The 20,019-nt window shown below is 44.4% G+C and overlaps 1 protein-coding gene across 7 annotated transcripts in view; it reads left to right on the top strand.

Moving 5' to 3' along the window:
* Window positions 1–20,019, top strand: part of Kif13a (kinesin family member 13A) — a 209,194-nt gene that overhangs the window by 126,283 nt on the left and 62,892 nt on the right. For all 7 annotated transcript variants that reach the window (XM_029570387.1, XM_029570383.1, XM_029570384.1 and 4 more), the window contains 8 exons: window positions 983–1,070; window positions 2,072–2,206; window positions 3,843–3,955; window positions 11,665–11,776; window positions 12,503–12,715; window positions 13,678–13,788; window positions 15,518–15,652; window positions 18,895–19,025. In XM_029570387.1, the coding sequence (XP_029426247.1) occupies window positions 983–1,070; window positions 2,072–2,206; window positions 3,843–3,955; window positions 11,665–11,776; window positions 12,503–12,715; window positions 13,678–13,788; window positions 15,518–15,652; window positions 18,895–19,025 (1,038 nt within the window). The remainder of the gene's footprint in view (window positions 1–982; window positions 1,071–2,071; window positions 2,207–3,842; window positions 3,956–11,664; window positions 11,777–12,502; window positions 12,716–13,677; window positions 13,789–15,517; window positions 15,653–18,894; window positions 19,026–20,019) is intronic.

The raw sequence follows: 20,019 nt of genomic DNA, 5'->3' as shown, positions 1-20,019 counted from the left end.
CTCCCAAGTGCTGGGATTAAAGGCATGCGCCACCACGCCCGGCTAATAAAATGTTTTTAACGTTTGCTTCTTCAAGTTTCACTGATTTACATTAGTTCTGTTTTGACAATTTTATACAGAAAGTGATATAATAGTACAGTAATTGTAGCAACTGATATTTAGCCTACACTTGAAATGCTCTGCTGATAACAATTTTAGGACTCTTAAAAAAAACTTTAAATTGCATTTTATTTATTTACGTATTTATTTAATGTGTGGTGTATAAGTCAGAGGACAACCTTTGGGAATGGGTTTTCTCCTTCCACCATGTGGGTCCTGGGATCAAGCTCAGGTCATTAGGCCTGGCAGCAAGGATCTCTACCCAGTAAGTGGCCCTTTAGGACTCTTGAATTCAGGTAACTCTGATTTGGGAGCCATTTGAAGAATTTATCAGTCCACTGAGATTAAAACTAAAGCTACTATATTTTGCCTGGCCAAGCATAGTGGCACATTATCTCTAAGCCTTGCACTCGAGGAATAGAGGCAGGTGGATCTCTCTGAATTCAAGACCAGCCTGGCCTACATATAGCAAGTTCTAGGCCAGCCAAGGCTACATAGTGAGATTCATGGAGAAAAAAATAAACACTTTTTATTATTGTTCAGTGTTTGTTCATATTTTTTAAGACATTATTTACCAAGAGTGGCTTCATTTAGTCATCTACTAAAACAAGTTAGTCTAGCTAAGGTCTGTGTGCTCTCTGTTTAAGGTTGGGGCTAGAGCTAGAATTTAAAATAGTAACATTGCTTTAAATAGAAATCAGAGTCTAAGGCATTTTTCCTATGGAATGCTGTTTTACTAATCCAAGAACAGGGGCCATTTTAAGGTACTTGTTTAATCACTTTAAAAAAATCCTTTTAAAATTGTATCTGAGTTTCTGAGTGAGAAGAGAGAGAAGCTTCCAGTTTAAGGGTCATTCACTCTGCTCTCTTCTTCCTCCTGTAGGAGTAGACAGTCTCTTAAAGTTCGAGAACATAAGGTACTAGGACCGTATGTAGATGGCTTGTCTCAACTGGCTGTCACCAGTTTTGAGGTAAGAGTCATTTTTTTTTTCATGTCATAAAAGAAAACTAGTAGCAATACACTCATACATATAAAATAAAAACAATTAAAAAAATAAAGCATTGAGATTCTGAAGTGAACAGAAGCCTTTCTGATCCAAATGTGTTCAGTCAGCATTTGTCTAAGCCTGTTCCCTAGCTCAGGGTGACAAGAGGTCAGTCTCTGTGTCCACCTGTCATTTATTATGACAGCCAGGAGGCTCTCGATTTGCATTTGAGTGCTGCTTCTTACTAGATATTGGGAAAGTTATTTGACCTCCGTGAACTTCAGTATTTTTGTGTGTAAAACAGAATTTCTTTCATAACATTCATTCAGCAAACATTTTAAAAGAGTTCACAGGGTGGGAGCTGGAGAGATGACTCAGCCGTTAAGAGCACTGGCTGCTCTTGCAGAGGACTCAGGTTTAGTTCCCAGCACCCACATGGCAGCTAACAACCGTTCATAACTCCAGTTCCAGGGGATTCAACACCTTCTTCTGTCCTCCTCTGGCACTGCACAACACGGGTGCACTTACATACATGCAGTCAGTACACTCATACACATAAAAAAATGAAGAGTTCACAATTTCCAGGTATGCACTAGGAATGAAGATACAGAGATAAGGAAAGTTCCCTGTCCTTAGAGAGCCACAGTGTGGGCAGAGGGAGGCAGAGAGTAGGGGCAGGCCCAGGATGACAGACACAGGAGCGTTAGAATTAAAGGGGGCAGCTACATTCTTGAGTGTAGCGAGTGTTCAATAAACAGCAGCTCTCCTGGGAGCGTACAAAGGATCAAATGGGAGAGACAGCTGATTCCGCTCAAGCCTTGCTCTGTGCTCCCTGCTCCGTGCTCCTTGCTCCTTGGGGAAGAGGCCGGCGGATTCCATGAAAGGGTGTGGTCAAGGTGTGAGAGAAGCATAACCAACCCCCACAGAGCTGGGGTGCTGGACGGCGCGCCTCTCGCTCATAGTGTTTTCTCCATTTGTGCCCCCAGGATATTGAGTCGCTGATGTCTGAGGGAAATAAGTCTCGGACAGTAGCTGCGACCAACATGAATGAAGAAAGCAGCCGCTCCCACGCTGTGTTCAACATTGTCATCACACAGACACTGTATGACCTGCAGTCTGGGGTGAGGGGCTGTGCAGAGCCTTCCAGGCGGCAGGAGGACCAAAGCATGAATAAGGGAGGGGTTTCTTGATTGGATTCCAGGGCTGAGAACTGTGTGTCTCCTACTTGCTATGTGAACTACTTAGATTGCCTAATTGGTTAAGCCTTTTTTTTTATCCTAGCATTTAAAATTTTCTATTTTATGCGTGAGTGTATTGCCTGTATGTATGTAAGTGCTCCCATTTCATGCAGTGTCCACAGAGGACAGAAGAGGGCATCAGATCCCCTGGAACTGGAGGTACAGATGGTTGTTAGCTACCATGTGGGTGCTAAGAGTTGAACCCAGGACCTCTGCAAGAGCAGACAGTGCTCTTAACCAGCTGAGCCATCTCTCCAGCCTTAGTATACTGGCATTTTTTTAATTGGATTTTGCAGGACTGGGGTATAGCTCAGCTGGGTTAGTGCTTGTCCAGCATGCATGAAGCTCTGGGTTTGATTCCTCAGCCCTGCGTAAAATCTAGAGGCAAGGGGATCAGAAGTTCAGGACCATCCTCAACCACATATCAAGTTCAAAATACACCTGGCCTATATGAGACCCTGTCTCCAAAAAAGGTATTTTGCGAATAAACACCCTTAACTAGCAGGATGACATCCCTATACACCATTTAATATGTGTCATTTCTTACCAAAATTGCATTAAAAACAACTAAGTTTCCTTCATGACTACTGTAAAATTTTAAAAAGGAAACTGCAGGGGGCTGGAGAGATGGCTCAGCAGTTAAGCACATGCTGCTCTTGCAGAGGACCCAGGTTCAGTTCCCAGCACCCACACTGCACAGCTCACAGCCACCCTTAACTCCAACTCCAGGGGATCCAACACCTCTGACCTCCTTAGGTACCAGCACAACATGCACTTAGTTTAAAATAACAAGTAAATCTTAAAAGATAAAGGAAACTGCAACATTCAATCTTATGATCACATCTCAAAGAAGTTGGATTTGACCCAAATGCACAGGACCCTCCTGTGCTCCTGTTTCCTCAAAGATGCATAAAATCTCCAGCTTTCCACCTGTCCTTGACAACTGGTATATGTGCTACCAGCAATTGTGCAGAACACAGTTTTACATTTTTTTCACCATTTTAAATTTTGAGTTATGGGCCAGGGAGATGGCTCAGTGGATAAATCCTTTGCCACACAATCACAAGGACCTGAGTTTGGATCTCAAAACCCATGTAAAGCAAGATACGGTAGCATGTGTCTGTTATCCTAGAATTCCTATAGCAAGATGGGAACAGAGACAGGAGAGTCCCCAGAAGCTTATGGGCCAGCACGCCTGGAGTCTACTGGGGAAAATGACAAGAGAGACCCCGCCTCAACAAGGTAGCAGGCGAGGACCATCACTGATATTGCGCTCTGACACACACACATACGTATACAGATGCGTACACATGTGTCATACATATACACATATTTTTAAAAGACTTTATTTTTGCTATGAAATACTTTGCTTGCTAGCTGTGAACCATTTCATGTCTCAAGGACTTTGTGGTAGGGGAGTGGGTTGGCTTCTCAGTGGCTCTGAATCGTTATGCTCATAAATATGTCGATGTCATGCGGAGCTATCTCATGTGTTGTTTCTCTCCTTTCCTGCCATTAGAACTCAGGGGAGAAAGTCAGTAAGGTCAGCTTGGTAGACCTGGCGGGGAGTGAGAGAGTGTCGAAAACGGGAGCTGCGGGCGAGCGACTGAAAGAAGGCAGCAACATTAACAAGTAAGGTGACTGGAGCAACCTGGGTGATTTTTTACTTGCTTGTTGATTTTGTGTTGGGGGCACTTATTGCATTGTAATGATCAGAGGGTTCTGCTGCAAGGTGATTTAAAGTGTTCGTAGCATCAGTAAGCTGGATTGAAGACAGACTGTTCAGGTGCAGGACATTTATTTAAATAAAGCTAGGTGGTAGAGACCTGACTCCAGTGATATAATGTTTACGTATAACATCATGTGTGCAGATGGTCCCCGGCTCAAGATGGCTATATTAGGTGCTTGTATTGTCACTGCGATAAATCCTGGCTAAAGCACCTTGAGGAAAGATTGTATTTTGGCTCATGGTTAAAAGGGATATGGTCCATCGTGACATGCTGACAGGAATGAGCTCTGACTGTAGCTCCCAGAACTGGCTGCCATCCACATGGATCAGGAAGCAAAGAGAGGTCCAGAAGTAGGGCTCTGCCATAAACCTCAAGTCCCCACCCCCAGTAACCCACTTCCACCAGCTAGACTCTGCCTCCTAAAGGTTCCACAGCTTCCCGAAACAGCACCACCAGTTGGGAACCAAGTGTTTGAATAACAGTGTTCAACTTGGGATTTTTTGACTTCATGAAGATTCAAAAGCATTCAGCAGAAACTGTTCTTCGGTTTCTGAATTTGGATCTTTTGAGGGGACATGAGATCTGATTCTTTTCTCCAGGCTGCGCAGGTGACAACAAACCACAGCTGGCTCACTGGAGGCGCATATCCAGACCTCTACTGTGTGCTGTGTTGCTAAGCTTGGATGTTTGGTAGGGCAGGTGTATTAACTGCATTTTTGCCTCATACTGCTTCCAACTTAGGATGGCTTTATCAGGAGCTAACCCCATTGTAAGCCAGTGAGCATCTGTAATCTAGTCAGGTAAAATTCAAGTCAAAATTTTATAAGGCACATTATATCTTAATAGGGAAACCTGCTTTGAATCCTTTTACAAGACTAATAGTATGTATTTATCAATAATAAAGAAGAGTCTTAACTGTTACTGAATAAATGCCACCCTGGAGTCTAGCTGTTTGCCTGGAGTGCACACATGTATACAGTGGTTCCCTGCCTGGAATGCAGACGTATTATATGCAGCAGTTCCCTAAAGGCCGAGGGAAAGAAGGGTGGTGGAGGATGAGTTGGAATTTTCCCAGGCGAGAAGGAGATACCAGCATAAGGGAAAGCCTCACTTTGCAGGTTCTCTATGGCTCCCAATGTACAGGAGGAAGTCTCTTTGCCTTCCAACTTGAGGGGGAGGATGATTTGTATTCAAAAGTATGTTCACAGACCAGACTGCCCAGGTTTAGTCCTGCGTCCACCACTACTAGATGTATGTGTTGTGGACAGGTGACTTAACCGTACTACCTCATTTTCCTCCTCTGTAGAGTGGAGATGGAATTGTGCCTGCTTCCTGGCAATGCTGAGGATTAAATGCCATAGTGTATTTAGAACAATGCCTAGCATGCAGTATGCACTGAATAAATACTAATTACATCAGTATTGTTTTTCTAATCAGCATAATTGCTATCATTATTCCAAGTTCTACAGCTAGTTGTCTTTTCTTTGGATCCATTGTTACTTGGGGTCTTGTCTTGAACAGAATGTGACAAGAGGAAATACATTCAGGAGCATGTTTGTGCCATGTATTTTAACATGCTATTGGCACAGTATGGTCTTAGCATATGAAAGTTAGAAAAATGTGATGTAAAACATATGATGTGTCCCATGGTCACAGTACACAGTGGGAAAGACTGTTCCTTTAGGGAGGGAGTCTTCCAGTCACCTGTCTCCTGCTCTCATAACAAGGGATGTGGCTATATTTTGTGACAAGGCACTGTAGAAGTCCAGGCTTACACTGAAGCTCTCCTTCACAGGAGCCCAGGAAGGGGTGGGAAAGCTTCACAGGAGCCCAGGAAGGGGTGGGAAAGCTTCACGGGAGCCCAGGAAGGGGACGGGAAAGCTTCACGGGAGCCCAGGAAGGGGTGGGAAAACAGAAATGGAAAAGTGTGAAGGAAAGGAACCAAAGCAAAGATCACCACCTTGATTGGAGATTCATTTGTGATGCAGATAATGTCATCCCTTCCCCTGCTGGGCAGACTTGTGAGATAACACATAGGAAGTTGTGAGAATTTAGAGTGCACATGTATGGCTGGCCTTGATACAAATGACACTGACTTTTTTTATCTGTCTGTCTGAGTTTTCCCCAGTACCTATGAATGTCCCACAAGTAGTGTTTCATCTGATCTTCTCATCAGTATTATAAGATAGGTCTTGTTGTATCCTTGTCTGACAGATGAGAAAACCAAGGCAGAAAGTCATTAAGTAGTTTCTCAGGTCACTGAACTCAAATGTGGGTCTTGGGTTTGACCGCATGCAGGCATCAGGTTCCCGGCTTCAACACTGGGCTGTACATACAATACATTCTGTTTGCCTGACAGAGTCTGATTCTTTTGTCCCAGCATAAACATTAATGGTGCCCCCTCACATTTGGATACTAAGTCAGTTAGCAATCCTAACTGGACTGGACTGCCTCAAGGCTGTGTTGTAGTCTAGATCCTCAGGCAACTTTTGTATAACAGCTTATGAAATTCTCTCAGCATCCTGCTCTTTCCAGACCTGTACATCAAGTCCTTGACAAATGGAGTGTGTGTCCCTTACTACTACTTTGTGAAATGGGAACTGAAATATGCTCAGTGCTCTCTCTAACCTTCAGAGAACTTTCCTGTGCATTGTTTTGCATAGGGCTCAGAACAGGTCATTTTGTCTCTGTTAACATAACAGATAGTTTAAAGACAAGTGCACTGATGTTTAGAAATGTTGTCACATAAATGAAAGCCCATCAAGGATGAATCACGCAGCTACTGTGTACCTAGCCCTGCATTAGATGCTGGGAGTGCAAAAGGAATTTAGGTGATGGTAGGTAAGACAGTACCAAATAGCTCCATGCTCTGCTTTCCAACCCTGTGTGTATGTTACAAGGTAAAGGAGTTCGACAGATGTAATTAGGGCAAGGTCTTTGAGATGTAGAGATTATCCAGACAGAGCCTGTGTGTCAGAGGCTCTTTACAGAGAGGTGCAGGTGAGCCTGAGACAGAGCCATACTGGAAAAGACTCAACTTAACTGAGTGCTTAGGGATGGAGGAAAGGGCTGTGAGTCTAGAGTGAAGGTTGCCTATAGAACCTGGAGGAAACCAGGACATGGACATTCCCTAGAGTGCCTCTAAGAAGTGAAGACCTGCCGACTCCTTGACTTTAACCCAGTGATATGCAGCCTGGGCTCCTGACCTCCAGGGCTCGAAGATTATAAAGCCTTGCTGATTTAAACCTGGATACCTATGTTAATGTGTGACAGCAGGTCACCTTTGAGGGAGCCTCTGGCTCTGGAAGTTAATAGAACAGTGACTAGGCAAAGTCAAGATCCCTTCACTCTCCTGACTCTTCTAGGCTGTGTCTACCTTGATCATTTTTATTGACTCATTTGTGGGTGTTTTCATGTTCTGTTAAAGGGAACTCTCAAACATTCCCTCTAGGAGTTATATAGTGCATATACCTAATGAACTTCCAAATTCTAAAATACTCTGAATTTCAAGACACGTGTGAACTCAAGGATTTCAGATGAGAGATACGGACTTGCACTTTGTGGATCCATGTTAGAAAACATGTGATGAACATCGACTAGGAGAACCTGGGGATGAGTGAGGGGCATCCACAACATGAGAAGATAGGAAGGGGAAAGGATGTCATGACACATCCATTGTCATAGGAACAGGGAGAGCAGGAACTCGAACGAGGTGAGTGGCAGCTGGGGTGGGGTGCAGAGCTCAGAGAGGGCTTCCCAGAGGAGACCCAGCAGTTCCTGGTTCTACAAATCAGCCATGTCACTGTCCCTCAGTTTCCCCATTTGTAAAATGTGAATAAGGAAACTGCCAGTTGAGTGTGCTTACTATGACAGTTAAATTAGTTGCTTTTTGTAAAGTGCTTAGCACTGCGCCTAGCTCACAGGAAGCTAAGTGTGTGCTAATAGCATTAATAAGTAGAAACTGCTAACAGTTTCACAAATGGCCTTCTAAGCCTTATGATCATCCAGCCGGATGCGAAAACTAAAATCTCTGATGTGTTACCTCTGCACGCTCTCAGCCTCCGGGCTGGGCTTCTTTACATTCAACATTAATAATCCTCTTAAGCAGACCTGTCAGCAACTTCTCACAGACTTCAATTTCTGCTTAATGCTGTGTGGATTTGGGTGCTTCATCTCTCCCAAAGCTTTTAAGAGCTTTAGAGCACACGGTACTCCTTTCGTGTGAAGAGTGAAGGCACCATGTGACTGCACTGCCCAGGAATGTGCAAGGCTGTGGGGTGTAGGTCACCTGCGGGCCCTCAGTGGGGTCCATTGGAATGCGAGACTGCGCCTCCACCTGTCCAGTGAAGGTGGGATGGAGAAGCCATTTCCCCACTCCTGGACTCTGGCTGCCTCAGTTTCTTTGCAAACTCACTCAGCTCTCAGGGTGCACCCCCCAAGGCACCGACCATGGCAACCTTTCATTCTCAACAGCGGCCACTTCAAGACTGTGATTCCCAACCTCATTTCCATTTCAGCTGTTGTGGTAAAATGTAAGCCAGGCCCATCATCCCAGCCACTGGAACAGGAGGACCACAGTGCAAGGCCTCTCTGAGCTATAGAGCGAGTTCAGGTTTAGCCTGGGCAACTTAATGAGGCCCTGTCGCAAAAGAAAAAGATGACTGAGATATAGCTCAGTGATAGAGTATTTGTTGACCATGTGCAAGGCCCTGGATTCAGTTCCTAGTTCTGCTAAAATAAAAGGGCTGGAGACATGGCTTAGGGGTTAAAAGCACATACTGCTCTTGTAGAGGATCCCAGTTTGGTTCCCAGCACCCATGTTGGATAGATCACAACCACCTGTAATCTAGCTCCAGGGGATGGATGCCCTCTTCTAGACTTCATGGGCACCTGCACTCATGTGCACATACCTATACATAGACACACGCACATATGCACATAATTAATAATAAAATAGCTGGGTGAGGTGGTGCATGTCTTTAATCCCAGCACTTGGGAGGCAGAGGCAAGTGGATCCCTGTGAGATCAAGACTAGCCTGGTCTACATAGCGAGTTCCAGGCCAGCTGTGGTTTCAGGGAGACCCTGTCTCAAAATGAATGAATGGATGAATGAATGAATGAAAATTAAAATAATATTAAAAATAATAAAGTATAAATTAGCATTTCCAAAATTGAACTCCACTTATTCCAGAAAGACTCATACATGTGAACTTGTGTCAAGAGAATGAAAGCAACTTGCTTCTGCCCATCATTCAAGGCTAGAGGTTCTGGTCATTTACAATTGAATATTACAGCATCTGACAATGGAGAGGGGCCAGAATCCTTGATATACACCAGGGACCCCAAAAGGATGGCAGAAATCTCCTTGGGATATGGTAACCACATCTTTGGTGGAATATGACAGGGTGGCCCTGTGATTCCCAGAGATGTCTATGAAGCCCTCTTCAAACAGCTCTGGGAAGACAAGAGTTGCTGCACAATAATTTTGAGAAAGCTAGTTATAAAGCCTTCCTCTGGAGAGTCATAGCACTGAAGGTTCTGAGAAGCCCTGTGGGAATCAACACTGTATAACTCCAGCTCATTATTCCCCCAGTCTTACTTCACAACAGGATTCTAGGTGACCTGTGACAGATGTTAAGAGGTCCCAGAACAAGCATTCAGTGGAAGCCATTTTTGTTTTTATTTATTTTTATACATTTATTTATTTGTTTGTGCGTGTATATGTCTATGTTGGTGGGTATGCACATGCCATGGTATGGGTGTGGAGGTCAGAGGACAACTCATGAAAGTCAGTTCTTTCCTTCCACCATGTAGGGTGGAACTCAGGTTGTCAGACTTGGCAACAAACGCCTTTACCCACTTAGCCATCTCACTGACCTGGGAAGCCATTTGGGGAAATGTTGGCTTAGTGTTTACTGTTCCACCCTAGCAGCTGACACTCGTTGGATGATTCTTGAGCTTCACCATTGGTATTAGCCACTGAGAAATGTTATGAAAGGACGTGGGGCCTGTATTCCCACTTTCCACAGACACCCATTTTCTTTCCTTCAAAATAGTGCTACCCTCTCCCCACATTTCATAATCTACATGTTTTTGCGTGTCTTTTTTATAATTAAGAATGGGGGCTGAGGATGTGAGTCCATTGGTAGAGTACTTGCCTTGCTTGTATGAAGACTTAACACCACATAAACTAGACATGGTGTCACATGCCTGTAACCCCAGCACTTGGGAAGTGGAGACAGGAGAATCAGAAGTTCAAGGTCATCTTTGGCTACATATCAAGTTTGAGGCCAACCTCAGCTACATGAGACCCAATGGAAGGAAGAGAAGGAGGGGAAGAAAGAGGGAAGGGAAGAAGGAGGAAGGGAGTGTTCTAGTTTGTTTCTCCATTGCTGTGACAAAACACTGTGACCAATACCAGCTTAGGGAGGAAAGAGTTTATTTGGCTTATATCTCCTGGGTTCATCAATAAGAGAGCCCAAGAGGAACTCAGGGCAGAAACATGGAGGCAGGAGCTGAAACACAGGCCATGGAGGAACGCTGCTGACTGGCTTATTCTTCTGGCCCATGCTCAGCCTGCTTTCTTATACAATACAGAGCAACCTGCCTGGTGTGGCAACGCCCCGCAGCAGGCAGGCCCCTCCCACATCCTCAAGAATCAAGAAAGTGCCTTTTTGAAGCAGGGTCTCTCTGTAGCCCCAGCTGGCCTAGAACTCTTTCTGTAGACCAGGCTGCCTCAATCTCACAGAGATCTGCCTCTGCCTCTCAAGTGCTCGAATTAAAGGCATGCGCCACCACACCTGACTTTTTATTTCTTTCTTGATTTCTTCTTCAACACATTCATCAGTCAGTAGTGTGTTGCTCAAGCTGCATGTGTTTGTGTGATTACTAAAGACTCTCTTGCTATTGATTTAAGCTTTGTTGCATACAATACATGCAATTATTTCAATTTCCGTATTTGTTGAGATTTGTTTTGTGTCCCAGTATGTGGTGTATTTAGAGAAATTTATATTGGAACAAAAGGAATTGCAGTTTTAGCCCATAAATTTTAAATTATTCTAACTGGGCTCAAGCACATCTTTATTAAGCAAAATCAGAACCATTACAATCAACACATTTTTGTCAATGAGAAATAAATTTATTCTTGTAACATAAAAATCTTTGTTTCGGCCCGAGGTGGTGGTGCACGCCTTTAATCCCAGCAGGAGTAGGTAGATGGATCTCTGTGAGTTCAAGGCCAGCCTGGTCTACATAGTGAGTTCCAGGACAGCTGGGGCTACAGGGAGACCCTGTCTCAAAAAGACCAAAAAAAAAAAAAAACTTTGTTTCACCTAAAAATTTACAGCCAATTTTGATGTTTCCAGGTTCTAAAATGTTTAAGTTCTGCCATTAAGCATAGTATTGTTATAGGAATTCTAAATTCGTTATTTTATGTTAATGGGGCTACTTTTTGTTTTTCTTTTTCCTTAGTTCTTAGAAAACTATTGGGGAATTAACCAACTGTTGACTTTGGGGCCTGGCCGCTCTGCTTCTTTTATGCTTGTTTCCAGAAGGGTTGTTGTTTTATGAAAATAAACATTCCCACAAAACTAATTTTTCATCCTCTTGCAGATCACTCACAACCTTGGGGTTGGTTATATCATCATTGGCCGACCAGGCAGCTGGCAAAGGCAAAAACAAATTTGTGCCTTATCGAGATTCCGTCCTTACTTGGCTTCTGAAGGTGAGTTGTTGCTCTAGTACACCTTTCCGTCTAAAACCGGTAGTTTCTAGTGTGGCAGCTGTGAAAGGCAGGAGCAAAGATAACCAAGCACACAGCACTCTAAAACTAATTCCTCCTGATGCTCAGTGAACACTATTTTCTAGGGGCTGCAGAGATGGCTTAGTAGGTAACAGTGCTTGCTGTGCAAGCAGAAGGACCTGAGTTCAAATCCCCAGCACCCATAAAAAGCTTGGCATGGCTGGGTGTGTCTATAACCCCAGCGCTGGAGGTGTCGGGGGGGGGCAGAGACAGGTGAATCCTGGGACCTTGCTGACCAGCCAGCCTAGTCAAAATGGTGAGCTGCTGGTCAGGAAGAGACTCTGCCTCAAAGGGATAAGATGGAGACTGATAAGAAAGATACCTGATGTCCTCTTCTGACCTCCATATGCATGCATGTGTGCATGTGCTCCTGCTTCATGTGTACATGCATGCATGTGTTCCTGCTTCATGTGTGCGTGCATGCATGTGCTCCTGCTTCATATGTGTGCATGCATGCATGTGCTCCTGCTTCATGTGTGTGCATCCATGCATGTGCTCCTGCTTCATAAAATTCTGTGCAGTGTTAACACATTTCCACATAGCATTTTCTCTTCGGAGAGCATTGCCACACATGCATGTCCCTTGCTTTTGTCACATGTGCGGTGATGGGATGGCCTTCCCCAAGGTGCTGTTGGAAATGCTTTGCAGGACAATTTAGGGGGCAACAGCCAGACCTCTATGATAGCCACCATCAGCCCAGCTGCAGACAACTATGAAGAGACACTGTCCACGCTGAGATACGCAGATCGAGCCAAGAGAATTGTGAACCATGCTGTGGTGAATGAGGATCCCAACGCCAAGGTCATCCGAGAATTGCGGGAGGAAGTAGAGAAACTGAGAGAGCAGCTCTCACAGGCCGAGGTAACTTCAGCCTGATGTGCCCTGTTTCTGAAATCCCTTGACTTGTGTGTCCGCTGAGTAAGAGTGTGCGTGCTAGAGGGCTAGGCCATCTCCCCGAGACGCACGTGTCAGTGTTTACTGGCATCTACTCCAGGCTCATCAGCACAACACAAGCACTGAGACTTCTGTCCTAGCAGCTTGCAGACAAGAAGGGATATGAGGTCTTTCCTGCTGCTACCTGATTGCTTCAGTCATTTAGTTGGCCTTTGAACTTCCAGTGTGAAATCCTAAGGACAAAGTGTGTTAATTTTGACTGAACTTGTAGACTTGTTTCTGCAAGGCATTGAAGTTTTCATACACATTGGGTACTGTGTCCTTGTTAAGTCATAAAGAATGGGTGATGATGGCTAGGTTCCTAATTGGTTAATGCAGCTGGAGGGTATTTATTGGTAATATGTGTTTATCTGTGTCTTACTGAAGCATAAATCCACTTAAATAACCTATTTTCCCAACTTCGGCATTTCAAAGATAAACCAGCATTTTTTTCAGATCTTTAAATGTGAAATTTAAGTATGATGGATGAGATACCTGTTAGGATTTATCACTTTTTCCTTCCAGACAGTGGTATTTCCTTTTTTCTCCTTGAAACACGAGCAGCCATATCCTCCTTCATATATTTTAATTAGTAGAAATCTAAGGCCAACTCTGACAGTGTGTGACTTGATTGCGTCCAAGAGACTATTGGTATTTGCTAGAGAAGACCGACCGGATGATGAGAGTATAGCTTACAGCTAGAGCTAGATACAGCATGCTTATAGCAGTACATAGCATTACAGGGCTTTATGTTCCAACCTCAGTACCACACACACAAAAAGAATACTGTGTGTGTGTGTGTGTGTGTGTGTGTGTGTGTGTGTGTGTGTGTGTAAAATGCATAATGCTGGGGAATTTTTGAAAGTCATGTCTCTGGCTTCATTTCAAAGGCCATGAAGGCCCCCGAGCTGAAGGAGAAGCTTGAGGAGTCTGAAAAGCTGATTAAGGAGCTAACGGTGACGTGGGAAGAGAAACTGAGGAAAACAGAAGAGATCGCACAGGTCAGCTGATCAGCCAGCCCTTGAACACTGTGGACTTCCTCCATCCTTAAAAGCCCTTCAGGGTCTCTTTCTTTCTGCTGAGCTCATTTTTAAACACCAACTTCAGCCAGGCATAGTGGTGCATGCCTTTAATCCCAGAGCTTGGGAGGCAGAGGCAGGCGATCTCTGTGAGTTCAAGGCCAGCCTGGTCTACATAGCGAGTTCCAGGCCATCTGGGCTTCAGGAAGACCCTGTCTCAAAAAAAACCAAAAACTAAACAAAGTTAAAATTAAAAAATAAATAAACACTTCATCTTTCACAAATCTGCAGGTTGATCACATGCAGCTAGAGGGCGACATTTAATAGGCAAGGATGCAGGGGACAGCTTTCCTTTTTCCCATCCCTCCCAGTTCAACAAAAGTCCATGATGTGATTTTCTTTGTTTTTTTTTTTTTTTTTTAAGATCACCGAGCAAAGCATGGCACTGAGCACTCTGATTGGTTTTAAAACATTCAGCGCAGTAGTTTTTTCAGTGTGTTTGACTGACTATTTGTGCGTATTGGGAAATGTCATGTGGGCTTTCATTACAATGAAGAGTACTTCCAGGAGGAATTCTGCAGGAGTGTGAGAGTGACTCTCTCTACACGGTGCCTTCCATGAGAGTTTTAATTTGACTGACCACCTGGAAACATTCAGCCATTCCAATTAAGTAGCTGCAATGCAGTTGCTGGGACCCAGTCCAGCCTCTTCTGTTTCTTATTGATGACATTCTCCTCTCTGTCTTTCTGTCTCTCTCTGAGTCTCCCTTGCCCCCCTTTCTCTCCCCCCTAAGTTTCTCCATAGCACTTGTCTAGTTGTCACTTGTTTCCTTTTATGAGAATGCATATTCTCATGAAAAGAGGGACTTTGTGCCGGGCGTGGTGGTGCACGCCTTTAATCCCAGCACTCAGAAGGCAGAGGCAGGGGGATCTCTGTGAGTTCAAGGCCTGCTTGGTCTACATAGTGAGTTCCAGGTCAGCTGGGAATACAGTGAGAGATCCTGTCTCCAAAAGACAAAAAAAAAAGGAGGGACTTTGTTTTATCTGGCACTGTATTACACCCTAGATCAGTGCTTGCCACGTTGTAGACTCTATTGTGAAGATCTTGAATGGGCAGGTCGCTCGATGGATGGATGATTCAAAACCTTTTATTACAGGGTCCCAGTCTGCTTTTTCAGACCTATGTATAACTGTTTTCCCCATTTGCTAGGGGATCTTGGCCCTTGGAATCATCCACTGCCCAGAGTTTATGCTTTCCCGTTTCCCCATGACCATTGCTAGAACACCTGTCTTTATCTTGCTTCTCCCTGTTGAAATTTGTCTAATGCTCTAAAAATTGTCTCAAATATATTCTCACCCTATAGCCTGCTGTGTTCTCTTCAGCCATCAGGACCCCTTCTTGGAAGCCACGCACCTCTTTGTAGCCTTCTGTGGCACGGTGCTGTCCTCTTCGGAATTCTAGTTATGCCATCTTGTTCCCTCTCCTAGACTTTGTTTCTTGAAGGCTGACATTTCTTGTGTCTGATCCACCCTCAGTGCCCTGTGACGCTTTAATGTCATGAGCTTCAGGCTCTTGGTGAACTTAATTGTGCTGAGTAGAATGTGTCATTTATTTGGCATTGTCCCCAGAATCAGTGACTTACTCTTTCCATGGATACGTCCTGCAACTAGAGCAACAAATAAAGTTCCCTGCTCTTTGTTTCCTTGACCAGGAGAGACAGCGACAGCTGGAGAGTATGGGGATCTCCCTGGAGACTTCCGGGATCAAGGTGGGCGATGACAAGTGCTACCTTGTCAACCTGAATGCAGACCCTGCTCTCAATGAACTTCTGGTTTACTATTTAAAGGTGAGAGAGTGTATTACTAAATAAGTAGCTGCAATCCTGAATCACCCTTGTGCTGTTCCATGTGAATACAGATGCCTGGTGCCATGATTTTGCTTTTTGCATCCAGCTTAGCCCTCAGAGAAGACAGGCCATGGATGGAGTAGTCACCTCACCACCAGCAGTGAGAAATGACTCTTGTTTCTCCTGCGCCTGGGTAGTTGTTGCTGAGTACTTTGAGTGAAGGCTGGAAAAGCGCACAGATGGGCAACTGAAAGTGCACTGGGAGAAGGCCCCAATGTGACAAGGGTTCTCAGTCACCTGGGCCCAGCTGCAGTGATCCTGACAAGCGCTGGAGGTTCTCAGTTTAATTCTAAGATCTCAAGACCCACAGAGGCCTAGAGACCTTGGCTAGGTTCCAGAGCAAAGCTGAGGCCTGCTTTTGCTATATCCACATCCCCAGCCAAGGATGTTCCTCCTGTGATCGCCCTTGAGGTATAACCTCAGCGTTGGCACAATGGTCTGTGTTGTGCACTGACCGTGCTGTGGAGGTCACTACAATGGCTCTCCCACTTCCCAGCTTAGATCCCATTTACATTCTTAAGAAGTATCAAGGACTCCAGAGAACTTTTGTGTGCCTAGGATATAGCTCTCTGTCTGGTATGTCATTAGTCATTAAGACTGAGGGCATTTTAAAATACTAATATGAGCAAGCATACAGCTGTTAATCTTCAAAGCTACATCATCACAGACAGATCAGGTACTCTCCAAAAACTCCACCATGCATCAATGAGAAAATGAGAAAACAGGAGCAAACATTTTAGTATTTTTCTTAAAGTCGTTTTGATCTCATGGGCCTCCTGAAAGGTGATCAGAGACGTGAGGGGCCTTCTGACTATACTTTCAGAACTGCTGGCTAGTTGTATTCAGTAAGAAGTGGTACGCCTGAGCCGGGTGTGGTGGTGCATGCCTGGAATCTCAGCATTTAGGGAAGGGTAGGCATGCTCGCTTCAGCAGCACATGTACAACAGGGGGTATAGGGCAGGAGGGGCAGGGGTTTAGGGTCATGCGTCACCACATAGCAAGTTCAAGGCCAACCTGGGCTATTGATACCCTGCCTCAGAATGGAGGGAGGAAGAGAAGGAAGAAGGGAAGGAGACATCTGAAATAGGGCACTGATTGCATTAGTACAGGGCACCCCAACCGACATAGGGCATTCAGTTGGCCATCAAAGCATATTTAGGGGGAGGAAGAGAGAGCTTGTGTATGTTATGGTACTATAGTATAGTACTGAAATAACTGTCGAAGACTGGGGACCTGGGTCTTTACTAAGGCAGCTCACATGTACTGTACAGTAGACAAACTTGTCAGTGCACAGGGATTCCCACCACAGAAAGCTAGATAAACACCTTGTTATAGAATTTGATTCCCTGGGAATATAAAATACAATGGAGAATTAAGTAGAACTGAAGCAGAGAGCCTCAGTCTTCTAAGATCCGTTTTCTCCCACTTTTTCCAGGGATGGAATTATGGTGCTCTTGATTAACTTCCTGCGAGTCCATGAACCAACTTAAGATCTGTTCATTTAGGGAAAAGAAATTGCTTCTGAAATCTTTCCCTTTTTTGTGGTAGTGGCTATTAAACCCAGGGCTTATTTATTTTCACTATTTTAATTGTATACTTGAGGGGTATGTGCACATGCATACAGGCACCCATGGAAGCTAGAGGCATCAGATCCCCTAGAGCTGGAGTGACAGGTGGCCGTGAGCTATTTGATGTGGCTGCTGAGGATTGAACTCGGGTCCTCTCCAAGAGCAGTATGCACTTTTAACCACTGAGCCAGGCCCCAGACATCTTAATTTTAGAAGATCAAGTTTTACATTTTCTCTGTTACATAGAAAGGTCATATCACAGTCATTAAATCAGTTGTAGAACACTATCAAAGTAATTGCTCTATGCATGCACAGGGGCCAAACAGACTGAGTCAGTGAGCCTCACATGATTAAGGCTCAAGATACTTAGAACCATGGGAGTCTGTGTATTGTACAACCCAATGCCTTCACCACTCTGCAGAATACTAATATTGGAAACACTAATATGAATGTGTGTGTGTGTGTGTGTGTGTGTGTGTGTGAGAGAGAGAGAGAGAGAGAGAGAGAGAGGTGTTCCTCTGTGTCCCCAGTGAGCATGCAAGGTATGCATGTGGAGTCCAGAGGTTAGCATTAAGTATCTCCCCTTCTCACTCTCCACCTTATTTTTTGAGACAGAGTTCCTCGCTGAACCTGGAGCCTACTGATTGGTTAGACTGGCTGGCCAGTGAGCCCATGGGAACGTTGCCTATAATAACGTAGTTCAGTAATTTCGCATGTGTGAGGCCTTGAGTTTAATCCTGAGGGGTGGGGGAAGAGGCTGAGATAGAACTTTCCACAAAACTGCTTTTTTTGTGGAAACTGTTCCTAAATTTAGCCATTTTTTAATAGAATTCCCATCAAATAGGTTAAATAATATTGTACTGGTTTTGTCAAAATGTGTGAGAGAGACAGAGAAAGTGGCATGCTGGTAGTCACTTAAATAGTATTCAAGCCAGCGTTGAAAAACACTGTCTGCTACTGCCAAGTCCACATTCCTTATTTTTTTTAAATAACAGCTAGTCACTTTGGATCTGGAGGTGGGCATTATTTTTGCAGTGTTTAATTTTTTTTATTTTATGTGTATGAGTGTATTGCCTGTACGTATGTGAGTGCACCCGTGTTGTGCAATGCCACGGAGGTCAGAAGAGGGCTTCAGATTCCCCTGGAACTGGAGTTAAGGATGGTTCGTAACCGCCATGTGGGTGCTGGGAATCAAACCTAGGTCCTCTGCAAGAGCAGTCAGTGCTCTTAACCGCTGAGCCATCTCTCCAGCCCCATGTTTAATTTTTTAATTGTGTTAAGGGCAAGTTTTTTTGCCTCCTTTATTATTGCATTTATCTCTGCATGTCTGTGTATGCATGTACATGGAGGTCAAAAAACAACTTTGTAGAGTCCATTCTCTCCTTCTACCATGTGGGTCCCGAGTATTAAGCCTAGGTTGTTAGGCCTGGTGGCAAGCACCTTTACCTGCTGAGCCATCTCACTGGCCCACATTTGGCTACTGATACTCCAGCACTCCTGTGTGATTCATTTCATACAATCCTATGTATGCACTGGTTTATTCCAGTTGCTTGTGATCATTTTGGGTTGAGTGATTTGTGAACACGTTTTCCTTTCTTCAACTCTGTATCCTAGGATCACACCCGGGTGGGTGCAGATACGTCTCAGGATATCCAGCTCTTTGGAATAGGGATTCAACCTGAGCACTGTGAGATCGATATCGCAGCTGACGGAGACATCACCCTTACTCCAAAAGAAAACGCTAGGTAAGAGGCATCCACTTCCTCAGCAGTCGCTGCCTTGCCGTGGGAAGAAGATAGCTGACTGCTTGCTTGCTTGCTTGCTTCACTTATCCCAAAGTAAAGGATACATTGGGTGCCCAGGAGGATTTGCTTTCTGCTTACAGATGAGAGTGTGTGTTAGGTACCTTTCACATTGCGTTAACTAAATACCTGACAATTAGCAGCTTCAGAGAGGAGAGAGTTGTTATTCTAGCTCACAGTTTGAGAGGACGCAGTCCACACAACTAGGAAGTCATGATGATAGGTGTGGCTCACAGCCCAGGCCATGGGAGCATAAAGCAGTTGGCAGCATGACATCTGCAGGTAGGAAGCAGAAAAGGACAGAGAGCTATAGCCAGACAGACCACTGTATCCTTTAAGATCACCCCCAGTGACCTGCTTCCTCCTCAAGATTCTTCCTCCCAAAGGTTCCACAAGCTTCCAATACAGTTCTACCTGCTGGGGACAAAATGTTCAAATGCGTTTCATACTCCAAATATAACAGTGTAGTAATTGAAGGGGCATTAGCTCTCTTGTTACAGGTAAAACCGTAGACCACAGAGTAGAAATCTTACTATGAAGAGTGATTATTTCCATATATGAATTACATGTCCCTTACCTCGTAACTCCGAGTTTTAGAATCCTGCAGAGACCAGGACTCAGATAATGAGAGATTATAAGGGGAAAGTAACTTACTGGAAAATTAAAACTCCCAATTGCCCATTATGTTTCTCCATCAGACATTACCTGATAATCCTTGAGCAAATTTACTTTTATTTTTCTACCCTCCTACCCCCTTATTTTGTTTCTAAATCACCAGCAAAACTTTTTAATATTTTTATTATTTTTTATGTGTATGCGTGTATTGCCTGCATGTAGATAAGTGCACCCATGTCATGCAATGCCTGTGGAGGACAGAAGAGGCTGTCGGATCCCCTGGAACTGGCGTTACAGTTGTTAGCTGCCATGTGGGTGCTGG

Source organism: Nannospalax galili, unplaced genomic scaffold (assembly GCF_000622305.1).
Source record: "Nannospalax galili isolate Female #2095 unplaced genomic scaffold, S.galili_v1.0 scaffold923, whole genome shotgun sequence".
NCBI classification, from domain to species: Eukaryota; Metazoa; Chordata; class Mammalia; order Rodentia; family Spalacidae; genus Nannospalax; species Nannospalax galili.
This window is presented reverse-complemented; position numbering and strand designations above follow the sequence as displayed.